Source organism: Pholcus phalangioides, unplaced genomic scaffold, assembly GCF_987345545.1.
Source record: "Pholcus phalangioides strain wild (caught in Gottingen) unplaced genomic scaffold, Ppha-v1.0 ptg000042l_1, whole genome shotgun sequence".
NCBI classification, from domain to species: domain Eukaryota; kingdom Metazoa; phylum Arthropoda; class Arachnida; order Araneae; family Pholcidae; genus Pholcus; species Pholcus phalangioides.
In genome coordinates, this window is record NW_028301628.1 from 19,326,684 (window position 1) to 19,341,488 (window position 14,805).

At 41.2% G+C, this 14,805-nt stretch overlaps 1 protein-coding gene across 1 annotated transcript in view; it reads left to right on the plus strand.

Moving 5' to 3' along the window:
- Window positions 1–13,886: 13,886 nt before the first annotated feature.
- Window positions 13,887–14,805, plus strand: part of LOC149064595 (uncharacterized) — a 31,163-nt gene continuing 30,244 nt past the window's right edge. Inside the window, exon 1 of the mRNA XM_089255482.1 lies at window positions 13,887–14,609. Coding sequence (XP_089111608.1) covers window positions 14,526–14,609 — 84 coding nt within the window. The 5' untranslated portion in view covers window positions 13,887–14,525. The remainder of the gene's footprint in view (window positions 14,610–14,805) is intronic.

Consider the following 14,805-nt stretch of genomic DNA (forward strand, 5'->3'; position numbering starts at 1 on the left):
CCCAGGTTACATATGCATGCATGTGTGGTGTTCTTTTTCTCCCGATAAACTTCAACAGGAATGCCGTTTTAACGTTTGAGGAGCAACCGTTTCGAAATGCGCTAGCGCGTTTGCGTTTCATGTTAGACCATGCATTCGTTGATGACAATTGTTTGAATTCGTATATTGTGTGTTTAACCTCTTAAAGTTTTTCCCATTTTTTCTGAAACACCCTGTAGATTATCTGAATTTGTCGCCAAAAGCTTGTAAGCGAAGGGTTTAATAGTCCCGAAAGTCCCTTTATCAAGGAATAACTCACGAACGAACCACTGGCCCTAGAAATATTAGTAGTACTTCCAATCGGCATAGCTGCCTATCGTATTTCCTGGACTCCCGAAAAATTCTTATAACTCCCGGATTTCGACCACGATTGTAAAAAATCCCTTCCTTTTTTTTTGGGGGGGGGGAAGGATTGTTTCCAAAGAATTTACTTGGAAAAAAAGACGATCTTTATCCACGAAATGACGTCAGGAGCATAAATTGTCGCATTACGTGAGAAATCACAGTATATATATATTTATATTTCTTTATTTAATTTCCGGGGGGGGGGGGGAAGGGGATAAAAATTCGTCAGTCAGTGTCAGTTCGGCCTTTCGATATCCAGAACTGCAGATGACATGTACCTGCTTTGACCATACGTCCAGTTGTATATGTTCCATTTCAAGCCCGATGGTGATTATTTTGTTGGCGAGATTTGATTCGAGAGTCAGTTATGGTAGACCCTCTTTATATGTAGTCTATATGAAGGGGTCTGTAAAAAACATAGTTTTTTTTACGAACTTCCTGAAATCACTCCAAGGGCCCTCAAGCATAGCCCTCCCAAGGTAGGGGCTGACAGAACTCTAGACCTGGGAAATACCTGACAACCAGCATTTTTTGTTTTTCATGATATAAATTCATTATAGTAAGGGGCCCCGTGATAGGTCTGTCTTGGGATGCCACTAAAGATCCTAGCCTAGAGCCCTGTTCCAGGACGTCGCTATGCCCTGAAGCAGTTCATGATTAAGAACCCTAGGTTAGTGAATGAATATATGCTACTACTACGCTAAACCACACATTCACCACGTCCATATTGCTCTTCAGATTTTCTAACGAATGTTAGCATGTTGGAATGTGTGGGTACACGTTGTGAGCCTAACGTGAAGTTTGTTTCTGTGTGACGCTTGTTATGTGTAGCGCTGCCATCTGCCATCAGATTTTCTAATTATGATTGAAGTGTAATGATCAAATAATTGTATTATAGAGTATGCCTGTCGCTCTCTCTATGGCGAGATTTGGGGCCGTTCAAGTATTACGTAAGGAAATTTTTAGCCATTTTTGACCCCCTCCCCCCCCCCCCTGTCAGCAAAAGTCGGCAAAACTCAGACCCTCCCCCTTGTAAGAAAATTTTCGTCATCAGCTCTGCTCCTCTGAATCCTAACGCATATTGGTAGGATCAGAAACGTACACAGGTGGGGTGCTCTTGCTTCCCCCCCCCCCCCCCGACGATCAAAAATTTATTTTTTTAATGCAAACAAGTACTTTTTAAATTGAAATTTCAGAAGAAAATACCTTTATATGTTATTATAATCAATTTCTGTTAATTTCAATGCTATTTGAAAGCTATGAGCTCACACAAAATTTATCTTTAATAAATTCATTGCGACCCACCCTTTAAGCCATGTATAATGATAAATCGCGTAAACGCCCTTGGCCCGCGGACCAAATATGGCCTTAGGAGTTATCTGATGCGGCCTGCCCTCCCCAAACCTAATTTTGTAAAAATGAACTAAGCGGCACAATTTTACAGATCTCTTAAGTGTCGCGTGGTACAATTACAGAGCATTTAAGCGATCCGTGACACATTTAGAGATCCCTTGAGTGACCTGTGACGTAGTTTTAGAGCATTTAAGTGGCTCCCGGTACGGTTCTACATCACTCAAGTTACCGACGGCACATTCTCAGATTAATTAAGTGATCCGCAGCATATAATTACGGATCACTTGAGTGATGATGCGTGGCACAGTTTCAGAGCACTTAAGCGGCACGGACACATTTCCAGATCACTTGGATCCACGAAACATTTAGAGATCACTAAAGTGATTCTGTATGGCACTTGTCAATGGGGGGGATAAACCCACAAACTATCCCATCGAAAGGTTTTTCTCGTTTTTGGGGCACCGAGTAAAATGTCATTAAGAATATTTCATATTTTCATAAAAGGGTGGTTGACGTAAGCATTATCCCCCCCGTCATCAAAAGTCAGCAAATCGGAAACTCCTCCCACATCGATGCTGACGTAATACTTGAATGGCCCCCTTTGTAAATTTGCTCCTCGAAGTTAGGGACCACACCAACTCAGCCGCCCAACACCTGTGGGGTTCGAACTCGACTCCTTGCGATGCAAGTCCGTCACTATAACCACTCGAGCACTACGGCTGCAGAGCATATATTCTGTTTAGGGGTTTGTGCTGTTACATAAATTCAAGTGTCTTATAAACTCATCTGCTAGAAATACTGTATACGTTATAAATACGAGACGCACGTACATACGAAATTTATAATAAAATAAATTTCTCCGTATCACAACATATTATGGGGAGGGAGGGTGACTCAGAAGAACTGTGGTTCGTGATCGTTGATTATGTTCTCACGTCGCTTCTTGAAATGATTATGGAATTTTAAGCAGCGAAGTATCACGTAAACACAGGATCGTTTATACATAACACGAAAATTCGGGCACTTGCATTCACTTCGAAATATAGAAGACAGATGGTAATGCCAATAAGAAGCGAGACACGCATAATTCTGGCGACATAAAGTTTTCAGGGCCAAAGATACAGTCAGAACACACATTTTTTTTTTGATATTCACCAAATTGTTACAAATTCTGCGAGATGCACGTACGGTTAAGTAGTAATATGATGAGTATGATGAATTCAGTGCTATCTTAACACATGAGTGCACTCGGGCACGGACTAAGGGTCTAAGGTGCATAAAAGAATCTCACAATTACGAGGTCTAGTACTATTATTTTCGGGAGGAAGTTTATAAACTTGGAAGGTTGGTAATTTCTGACAGATAGGAGGGTACCTGAAAATAACACAAAATTTCAGGCATCTACCACTTTTCTGACACGGAAGACAGATGGCAGCACTTCTTGAACGCAAAACACGCATAATTCTAGCACCATAAACACGTTTAGGGCCACATAGAGGAGAGTCTTTACCGCATGCTTCACATTATTCTTGTTCTAATCATCCTGTTCCTGATCGTCCGATAATAAATTTTTCCTATCCTCCCTATTAGCTTTTCACTCTGGACCATAACACCTCTGCCTTTCCCTACGAAGCTGGGCTGGAGGAACGGGATAAGTCCGGCGGCAGAGTTTTGACGTTCATTCATTCAGCCCGCTTCTTAGCCATCATCAGCTATAGTGCATAGCTATATATAGATAGAACATCAGCTGCAGTAGATATTGCGCCCGAGTGGTGCAGTGGTAAAATACTCGTCTTCCACCATGACGGCTGGCGTTGAAGTCCACGGGTTGGAATCCGGGGAAGAACATCAGAAACAAGCACTTAACCTACTGAGTCTTTGGTGACCACTGACTTCATTTCCCACAAACGAAGTCTACTTACCCCCAATAAATATACTTGGAGCACCACAAGCGCTAATACACCACTTCTCTTCGGCGTGCGCCAATTAAGCCATGGCCACACTCGGGTCAAGGATAACCCAATAAACTTTCGCAAATATTTGCTTCCAATATTTGCTTTCTCTCGATTCAAAGAAACAGCAGCGGCGTAACCTGGCTACACACTGGCTTAGCTTGGCTCAATATTCCTTATCGAATATTTGCCATGAACAGCAGAACCGGTTCTTTTGGACGTCAGTTGACGAACTGAATGTCAGCAGTCCCGCTACGTTCTTTGACCAACACGTGACCACACGGATTAGAAGATGTGGGGAATGAAAGCGGCTCCTTTGACTTGGGTTAGAAGCTGGAAGGTACTCGACCAGCCTCCAACAATTGACGATCAGTGTTGCCAACTTAGTTAAATTGGAAATAGATTGGGTCTTTTTTTTTCCGGCCATTTAATTGTAAAAAAATATCCATCTAGTTGTTTTGCTAGTTTATTTTTTTCTAGCTTTTTTGAAAAACATTTCCTGTGTACTAGTAGTGTATTATGAAATCACATGAAAATATGATAATGTTCAGGGAAATACAGGACGTATGGTCACCTACATGACGTATGGTCACCTAAATAATGACTAAAATTAATTCTGGTTGTTGTAAGCCCGGTTTCTCTTTTTTTTTTTTTTTTTTTTTTTTTTTTTTGTGTGTGTGAAAAATCTGGCTGAAAATTTTTTATGACGGTTGGCAACACTTTCTTTCAAATCGAGCACAACTCCGGTCTATCACCGTAGGCAATTTATTACCGATTGAGTTGTGTCTAGGCTGACTATATTTGCTCGAGCAAAATACGGGCAATTCAGCTTCGAATACGGAAAATACGGACATTGCTAATTATCGCCAAAATGATGCCAAAGGAAAGCAAAGTCGCCAATTCGTGATAAAATGACAGCAAAGTCGCCAATCACGGGAAATGAAGAGCCACTCACTTCAAATTTCATTCAATTAAAAAAAAAGTGTGTGAGATAAATGTTCTTGTTTGTGTTCGCAATTATCGTAATGTAATTTCTGAGTTGGAAAGATAATTTCAATCGTTGATTTGAAGAATAAAACGTTAAGTTAGCTTCGTTGAAAATGCGTGGAAAACCGGGACATTTTTGCAAAGAAGTCGGGACGGTCGGAAAAACATAAAAACCGGGACTGTCCCGGGAAATACGGGACGTATGGTCGCCCTATAATTGTGCCGGAAGTGAAGGTGCGGGAATCTAGCAATCTGAGTGCGTATATAGTGTTGTGTGAATTTTTCAGTGCCGCCATCTATATTTCAAATTGTGAGTGGTGTGACTGATTGAATATTTGTACCGTGTAGGCCTGTTGCTCTCTGTGGTTAGACACTTTAACGAGAAGATCAGCTCGCATTCACGAAGTTAAACCACCGACCACCACTGTAGTGCCGGTGGGGTTCGAACCCGAGTCTTCGTGATGCGACTCCGTCACTATAACCACTCGACCACCACAGCGGCTGTTGGCACATTTTTTTTTTTTCAAACCGAGCACAACTGAGGTCTATCGACATGGGCACTTTACTATAGTGGGTTGTGCCGTAAGTTTAAGTGTGTACACCTACCTAACAATCTGAGTGCGCATCTAGTGTTGTGTCTTATTTTTCGGTGCTGCCATTTATATTTCAAAAGTAAAACGCAATGACTGAATATTTGTACTGTTTGTAGACCTGTTGCTCTCCGTGGCGAGACTTTTTAACGGGGAGATCGGCACGCATTGTTGGCACGCTGTTGACGATCAGTGCCAATGGCGGAGCGGCCACACTACTTGCTCATGGAACGTATTGTTTCCGCCTTGACACGTATGTGGCCATAGCTTTAGAAGTTTAGAAGTCAGAGAAATGTGTTTATGAGATGCATGTACGGTTTAGCATTAGTAATGTTTGCACCTTAACCCTTGACATCCTTTCACACGTTCTAAGGCAAAATGTTTCATTAGATGTGTTTCATCGTTCTTTGAAGTTCGCTACATTTATTTCGAAACATTGTGAGCATAAATCTATAAGAATACTGTTCGCATTGCAGTCTTACATTGAAAGACCCGTCGTGATTACAAATATCCGCTCTATATGCCAAAGAAATGGAGCAATAAATACTGTTAAAATATTCAAGTAAAATTAACGTATGACGTTTCGAACTGTTGTAGGATTCGAAGCAATGCATCAGCCTTTTTTCCATACAGCTACTGGGGCGAGGGACGGAAATACGAGGATATACTTATATACGAGGAACAGAAGACGGGAAAATGCATATAGCGACTTGGCATGACACGTTGTTCAATGCTCCCAAGTGACTCAGCAGCTACGAGAGATCGTTAAGATGCAATCAATTCTTTTCAATCATGAGAAAAAAAACAATCAAAATGATGAGTCATCACTGATGGCAAATTCCATTTGGAGATATATGACAGACCTTACGATAAATAGGACTCGTTTCATTAAACGGAGAAAGATAGAGGCAATCTCACATCGATATATCTTTTGAATATTATCTACTAACTGAAGCATCTTACGCAGGGCGAAAAAGAACCCGCCAAAATCATCTCGCTTATCTTTTTTATCGCGCCACGGTCATTTCATACGCACGAGCAGGGCCGTTTTAAGAGCATCATGCCTCCCTCCCGGGCCGAGTGATTTTTCTGAGGCCCAGCCAGACAAATTTGCATACTTACTCTGGCAAATTTCCACCGGATCTAATTTTTGTGAGGGCTGATTTTGTGTTTAGACTGGGACCTATACAGGAATAACCTCTAAAGGAGGAATATCGAGTCTGGGGGTTGGGGAAGGGAGCACAAGGAATGTCTTCCTGTGCCTAATTTATGGGGACAGAGGGGGCTCATGGTCTGTTTGTTCTGGTTGTGTTGCAAATCTGAGCAACATTTTCGCCGTATGGTACAGTCCAAATCATGCCCACACCAGCGTGGGACTGACAGGGCTCCAGCACGGGGAGCCCCCCCCCCCCGGTTGATTCTTGTCTTCTTTTCTTCCCACACCGTACGTTCATCATAGTAGGGGTCAAGCAAAGATCACAGCCTAGGGACTCTTTACTGCAAGATATGGGTAGCCATGGACCTAATTCAAAGATAATTGAAAATTACCGGTTACCTTAGAATAAAAACCGGTTTTATATATCACCTCTAAATTTTCCCGCCCACTAGCAACTGCTGGGTGTCTCGGGACCGTATCGCGCCAGTTATGCGTAACAGTTCAGCATTCGATTCAAGTGCATGTATGAAATTGCAGGATAGACTTACGTGGAGAATATCCTGTGATGTAACAATCCTATTGCCCTGAAATTTGGCGTTTGAACGTTGACGGATCAGTGTCAAATTGCGAAGTACAACAGAGCTTCAAATTAAAAAACAAAATTCAGAATCCATACCGTAACCAAACATGTACACCTGTCAGGTAAGTAGTCACGAGAGTCCCCGCACTCCCACCGTAATACTTTCCCAACAGCACAATATTTCGTAGACAGGATCTCTGTTTCATTAAGGCGTCTACTATAATATTCCTTTGACTCTTTCCTAATGACGTCGACTGTGGGATTAAAGGGGTTTTTGCTCTCGTAAAGAGTGGGAAGTCCTATAAACACCCACGGTGTGTGTTGACCAGCAGAAAAGAAACTGAGTGGTCCGGAAAAAAAAACACCAAGAAATATTAGAAGGGAAGTGCTTAACCACTGAAGAACTGCTTGTGAAGTTCAGAACTTGCACTGAAGAGAGGGAAGGAAGAAAAAGAGCAACTCAAGATCCTCTGATAGCGATTATAAGTAGCCATCTATGGACAAGGTGGAGAGAGAGAACAACGTCACAGTCCCGCCCATCGCACACCGAGAACATTCAACTTCAACATATTCTTCTTACATGTGAAAACCTATTACAGTATGCAATGTCTTTCAATTAATATATCTTTCAGTTTTATCGCGTAGGCATAGGATTTCTCGCTGTTTTAAAACTTGTTTTCAAAGATTGAGCATATACTGTGTCTCTTCCCTCTCCCCGTCCTGTAGCACGACCTCCTATATAACCTATCTAGGTTATCTAGGTGGTCGTGCCTGTAGTCGATTCTTATTGTGGTGGAAGACCCCGGGTCAGAATTTTTCAAGGGGGGGCCCCCCCAATTTTCCCAAACTATCTGTCATGTCAGCTCCCATTATGTGGATTGATATAAAATCAAACAATCAAATCACCAATGACTGACACAAAATCAAGCCTAAAACGTAGACAACGTGACAGCTTGAGACAACGTGAAGATCACTTCTTGGAATTTAATTCTTCGCACAACAGCCAATGCGTATGCTTCCATGACCTTTAAAATTTCGAGAAATAAGGCAGTAACAGCATTAGATTTTTCCAAACACAATTCGAATCAAAATGGTAGCAACAAATTGAAAAGAAAAGCTCTAGATTTAGAGTGAAAAATAAAAACACGTGAATTTGTGGATGAAAATCCTCCGATTTCTAGAGGTGCAACAGCAAAAACTCGCCCCCAAAGCACTTCAAAATAAGATACCATGTTCGAAGAGAATTTTGATTGAGGATCAAGAAATCAGATTCAGATCAGTTCAAAGGTACAAATACAGTCAAATTCGGTTATAACGACACCGAAGATCCTATGAAATGGGATTGCCGTTATAACTGAGGTTGAGGTTTTCGAAGCTTTTTTGCACGAAAAATGTAATCAGAGGCAATCAAATACTTTGCATGAAGTTTTATGGCCTTATGATTAGGGGTGACCAATGTGATCGAAAAAAGTAGGAAAATTAGGATAAATAATCGCTGATTTTCACCAAACACATTGCCAAATGTGGACGAAATTACCAAATATTGTTCACAAATAACCCTTGGCGAGAGAAAATACGCCACAGCTAATCTGCTAAAATGTACTTCACGGGGGAAAAAAGAACTTGGCAAATATGTGAGATGAACACATTTATAGTCATATTGATTGTACACTGAAGAGCCAAAAAAACTGGTTACCTGCCTAATATCGTGCAGGGGCCCCGCGAGCCCGCAGAAGTGCAGCAACACGACGTGGCATGGACTCGACTAATGTCTGAAGTAGTGCTGGAGGTAATTGACACCATGAATCCTGCAGGGCTGTCCATAAATCCGTAGGAGTAAGAGGGGGTGGAGATCTCTTCTGAACAGCACGTTGCAAGGCATCCCAGATATGTTCAATAATGTTCATGTCTGGGGATTTAGGTGGCCAGCGGAAGTGTCGAAGGTCAGAAGAGTGTTCCTGGAGCCACTTCGTAGCAATTCTGGACGTGTGGGGTGTCGCATTGTCCTGCTGAAATTGTCCAAGTCCGTCGGAATGCACAATGGACATGAATGAGTGCAGGTGATCAGACAGGATGCTTACGTACCTGTCACCTGTCAGAGTCGTATCTAGACGTATCAGGGGTCCCATATCACGCCAACTGCACACGCCCCATACCATCACAGAGCCTTCTATCAGCTTGAACAGTCCCCCTGTTGACATGTAGGGTCCATGGATTCATGAGGTTGTCTCCATACCCGTACACGTCCATCAGCTCGAAGCAATTGGAACCGAGACTCGTCAGACCAGGCAACGTGTTTCCAGTCCTCAACAGTCCAATGTCGGTGTTGTCGGGCCCAGGCGAGGCGTAAAGCTTTGTGTCGTGCAGTCATCAAGGGTACACGAGTGGGCCTTCGGCTCCGAAAGCCCATATCGATGATGTTTCGTTGAATGGTTCGCACACTGACACTTGGTGATGGCCCAGCATTGAAATCTGCAGCAATTTGCGGAAGGGTTGCACGTCTGTTACGTTTAATGATTCTCGTCAGTCGTCCCGTTCTTGCATGATCTTTTTCCGGCCGCAGCGATGTCGTAGATTTAATTTTTTACCGGATTCCCGATATTCACGGTACACTCGTGAAATGATCGTACGTGAAAATCCAAATTTCATCGCTACCTCGGAGATGCTATGTCCCATCTCTCGTGCGCCGACTATAGCCGCTGTGGTGGTCGAGTGGTTATAGTGACGGACTCGCATCGCGAGGATCTGGGTTCGAACCCCACCGGCGCTACAGTGGTGGTCGGATGAAGTTTGTTTCCTGTGGTTCCCAACTTCAAGACTTGAATGTGAGCCGATATCCCTGTTAAAAAGTCCCGCCACAGAGAGCAACAGGCCTACAACGTTACAAATATTCAATCATTACACTTCACTCACAATTTGAAGTATAGATGGCAGCACTGAAATATCAGACACAACACTGGCTACACACTCAGACTGTTAGGTGCACACTCACTTTGTTCCAGACTCTGCCACGAGGCTGGGCTGGAAGAGATCTCGGCAACGGGATAAGTCCAGTGGCAGAGACCCTGGCATTCATTCGTGCGCCGACTATAACACCACGTTCAAACTCACTTAAATCTCGATAACCAGCATTGTAGCAGCAGTAACCTATCTAACAACTATGCCAGACACTGGTTGTGTTATATAGGCGTTGCCGACCGCAGCGCCGTACTCTGATTGGTTCCACATATCTTTATTTGCATACGCATGCCTGTACCAGTTTTTTTGGCTCTTCAGTTTAACATAATTTCAATTTATAAATTATGAAAATCACTTCTATTCCTGATTCTAGTAAAGATTAGAAATTGAAGCAAATGTGGTTCGTTGAAAACAACGGGACATTTTTTGGTAAAAAATAGTCGGGAAGGGCAAAGTACGGAAATGTTTCATATAGTTGTAATGTCAATGAACTTGAACAATTAGGAGCATCAAATATGTATTTTTTTTTTCCCATCGTTAGGTATAAATGGAACTATAGACTGTTCCCTGGATGCGATCAGCCCTAATCTTTTTCTTGGAAAAACGGAAACAAAGAGTGACAAAAAATTTGTCATCATATCTGAGATAGTCGCTTTTTTATCAACGTTATAAGCAAAGCTCATTGACATTATTCTCTATGGCAGCGTTTCTCAACTCATGGTCCGTGGCAATGGTACAGGTGGTCCGCAGGCAGAATTGATAATTTTAATTCTAATTAAATGAAGAATGTTTTGATTCACTTGTATAATTCTTATGGGTTGAAATAAAAATTACTTTCGTACATTTTGGCTAACCCTATATAATCGAATACTAAATATCGAGTAAATTTTAGCCAAAAAAATTCAATTTACGACGAATTTGCTGATTATTGCTGAAGAGTGGGGGGAAATAAAGGACTGCAGAGAAAATCGCAGTAACTTAAAATTTATTTCATGAAAAAATATTCATCATGACTGGAGACCATTTTTATTATGAAAAATACGCGAAACTGTGTTCGGCAAATACGGGATAATTGCCAATTGGTCCCTTAAACATTGCCACAAGTTGGCCAAATCACCAACCGATGCTGAAAATTATGAATGAGTGGAAAACGAGGGACTACTGGACTCGCAGTGAATTGAACTTTAGTTCACGGAAAAAAACGTTGATCACGACAAAAAATTTGAGATAAGTAAGTATTTATAAATAATCATAATTATCATGGTATAATTTATCAGTCTGACATTATCTATTTGACATTATTAAGTCAAGAAAGTCAGTTTCATTCACCATTTTAAATAAAAATGCACAAATTCGAATGAGCTTCGTTGATAAGAACGGGATAATTGTTTAAAATCGGAACGGATGAAAATACAGGAATGTACCGTAAAATACAGGACACGTGATCAAGCAACTCATGCTTTAAGTTAGAGGTCCATCGAATCATCTCATTTCTTTTACTAATCCTTGGGTTCAGAAAGGTTGAGAAACACTGCTCTATGGGAATGAGTCCGGACCGCCTATCATAGACGGTATAACACCTACAGAGCGGTGACTTTATACCAATGCTAAAAAAAGAATTGAACGTGACCTCTAACGGCATTATTCCAATAAATATTGCCAAACAGTTTCGATTCCGTCAGACATTTCACGCTATTGGTGAATCCATGTATTTGAGTTACTGATGCATCTGCCATTTTTGGATATCGTTTGCTAAACACCACATCTGTGCTGCTCGATTTCAGCTGGAACTTTGTCAAGAAAAATAAAAATTTTCAGTCACAAAAATGGCGAATGCACCAGCAATACAGTAGAACCTCGTTATAAAGGACTAATAAGGGCTGGAGGTTGTCCGTTATAATGAAAGACTGGTTTATAAGAAATAATTCTTAAACGGATGAAATGCTACAGGGTATTCACCGATGAAAGCACAGTAGTCGGCTGTAAAAATTACTTATTATATACCGAGTAAAAAAACAACCTTCAACATAGGTTGAATCGAAAAAGATGTGTATGTGTACACTGTATTAACCTTAATTGTAAATTGTAACACAATTGGCACGTTTAAAAAGAAATACGATAAACATGTTGGGGTAAATCGAGAAGCTCTATCCATCTATCCATACTTAGAATAAGACAACCATAAGTATTCTTTATGGGCGTTGTATAATATTTTATCACGTGTATATATTGTTTATAATTTTTATTAATTGCATTTTTAATTAGGTTGCTATATTTTTGAAATATGTGACATCCATATTTTTATGGGCATCTTTTTCTCAGCCACCTCGTTGGGCATTTTGCGTGTCGTGGCGTTGTATTTGTATTAATTTTTCTGGCTGACGAGTGCTATGGCTTATGCAACGCATATATATTTACGCAAAACAAAACAACGATTGCTTAAAAATGCTTTTTAAAAGAGATAATACTTTTTTAGATACTTAAAACGCGTTTTAAACTCGTCAGATAGAAATTCCACAATTTTTTTAGCTGCAGTTATAAGCAAAGTCCGTTATAATGCGGTTCTACTGCATATGAGTTTACTTATAATATCTCCTGTCGGGCAAAATCGAAACTGTTTGGAAGTATTCATTAGAATAGCCGCTAGGTAAACGCTGAATCCTTTTTTCAGCATTGGTGTAAAAGCCACCCCTGTAGGTGCGAAGTAGCCCCGGATTACGGTACTCATCGAGATTTCCCGTTTGAAACATTTTCCCACTTACAATCTATTTGTAAAAGACCGGTTTTTAAAAGAACGTTAAAAGCATGAACCATTCTATATACCCATCTCTTTTCTTTTCTTTTCTTTTTTTTAAATCAGAAAAGTTTTGTGTGATTTTGTGTTGAACTACTTATCTTGCAGTGAACCTGATTGAAAATAATAATAATAACAATCGTAAACTCGAATAATTTCATAATTTTGTGTGAACAGGCCAGTATTCGAAGTCCTTTTACGCCACTGAACGGTCAAATATCCTCCTCCATGACCAACTCAACTTTCGGGAGTTAGCAGAATTAAACTATTTTTTAACGGATAAATTTGCCAACCTGTGCAGTTGCATATATACACATTGTATATTGGAGCACATGCGTGCCTAAATAAAGACGTGTACAAGTGGAAAGAAAACACTCATACCTTGATGTTTAATGTCATGGTTTTCCTCATTTCTCGAGTTATTAGGCATTCGACCAAGCTGTGATGTCAGTTGTAGACATGGCCCCTTAAGGGGGGGGGGGGGAGGCTGACAGATCTGTAGCCCAGGGGCCCGGGACAATTATCTTTTTTTCCCACTACAGGGGTCCGCGAAAAATCTGGCATGGGGCCCACCGTAGAACCCAGCCTAGGCCTTGCTGTAAAAATTTGGGTGGGGGGGGGGCATGGTTGCAGCTGTGATTCGAACTTGAGAGAGGCCCGAACAGAGCAAGCATAATGAGATCAAGGTCAAAAATGTTTGGTCAGTCAAAGAATAAATTGTGAGCCCCGTGCGAATGCCCCACTTACCCATGCAGACTGGATATGAACAAGGCAAAAGTGTATTTTATATATTTCAAGCTCTTTTTTGCGAAGTAACACATATTTCGCTCCATCATTTTTCACAATGAAAAAGAAAATTTGCCTCATGAAGCACCTTTTTCTTTTATTTCACCGGGTGACGAAGGTCGCCAACAAGACCGGACTGAAAGCATCCTCTATTTCCGGGTCTCTCTCTGTATATGTTATATGATGGATGTTTGGTTGCGTGTATGCATCATCTTATGTGCGTACGCGTTCGTATAGTAAGTAGTAGGCTGCGAAACAGACATGATGGCCTGCGCTTCTACAAGAAAACTGGTCACGTGACCATCGTCAACAGCAGCAGGCAGCGATTTTCCTCCACGAGAGTCGCGATTTATTCCTGGTTCACAGCTGAGAGAGAGGTGATCCAAGAAATGTCTCTTCTTTTTCTCTCTATCTTCGGTGCAATTCATTCCGAATGTTACCCCTTTTTTTTCCAACTCTCATTTCGAGCCTAAAATAGACGATAAAAGAGAAAAAAAGAAGTTAATCCCCTTGCTCTATCCAGAGACCCAGAAAAAAAACCACCGTGAGCTTCTCGCTGGTTTGTTGTCATAATATTATATTATTTGGCCGCGGCAAGTTGATCATCGCGCGCTGCCACAGACTGATCATCTCGGCAACAGGTTTTGGTTTCTGTGCCCATTTTATTACTATTATTACTATTTTTTTCCTCGGTATTCTCGGGCAAAAAGATCGCGGAAATTAGGTTTGTCGGTAGCTTCTTTTCCAAAACAAGTCTACGGATGTAATCATCATCATTATTGGGATAAGAAAAAGAAAGATCACCTGCTGGAGGGTGAGGTTTGTTTAACGGAGCAAAGCCAGAAAAGAGATACGAGGAGTATTCTGGGTCTTCGGGTTCGGATATATTCTCAACGCGTCCTATACCGAATATCAACACGACGTGGTGGTGCGGTTCTGTTTTTTTGTAATCTTAATTATCTAGAAAAATCTGAATAATTTGTCCATGGCTGAAACGGAAGAAAATAAACCAAAACTAAACATCGGCTTCCTCACAACTCAAGCTGGAATTCTAAGGATAGGAGAAGCGGTAAGTTACGTTTGTTTCACTTGAACGATAACCTTGAAAATTATGTCGACTCGTAAATTTGGATTTTTATATAATGATGAATTGCTATTAGAATTTTTTTTTTTTTAAGTTTCGAAACGTCTTCCTCAGGAACGGACTTGAGCATTTTGTGGCTCTCTAAAACAGTTTCCCGATACTTCAGTGTGCATGAACACCC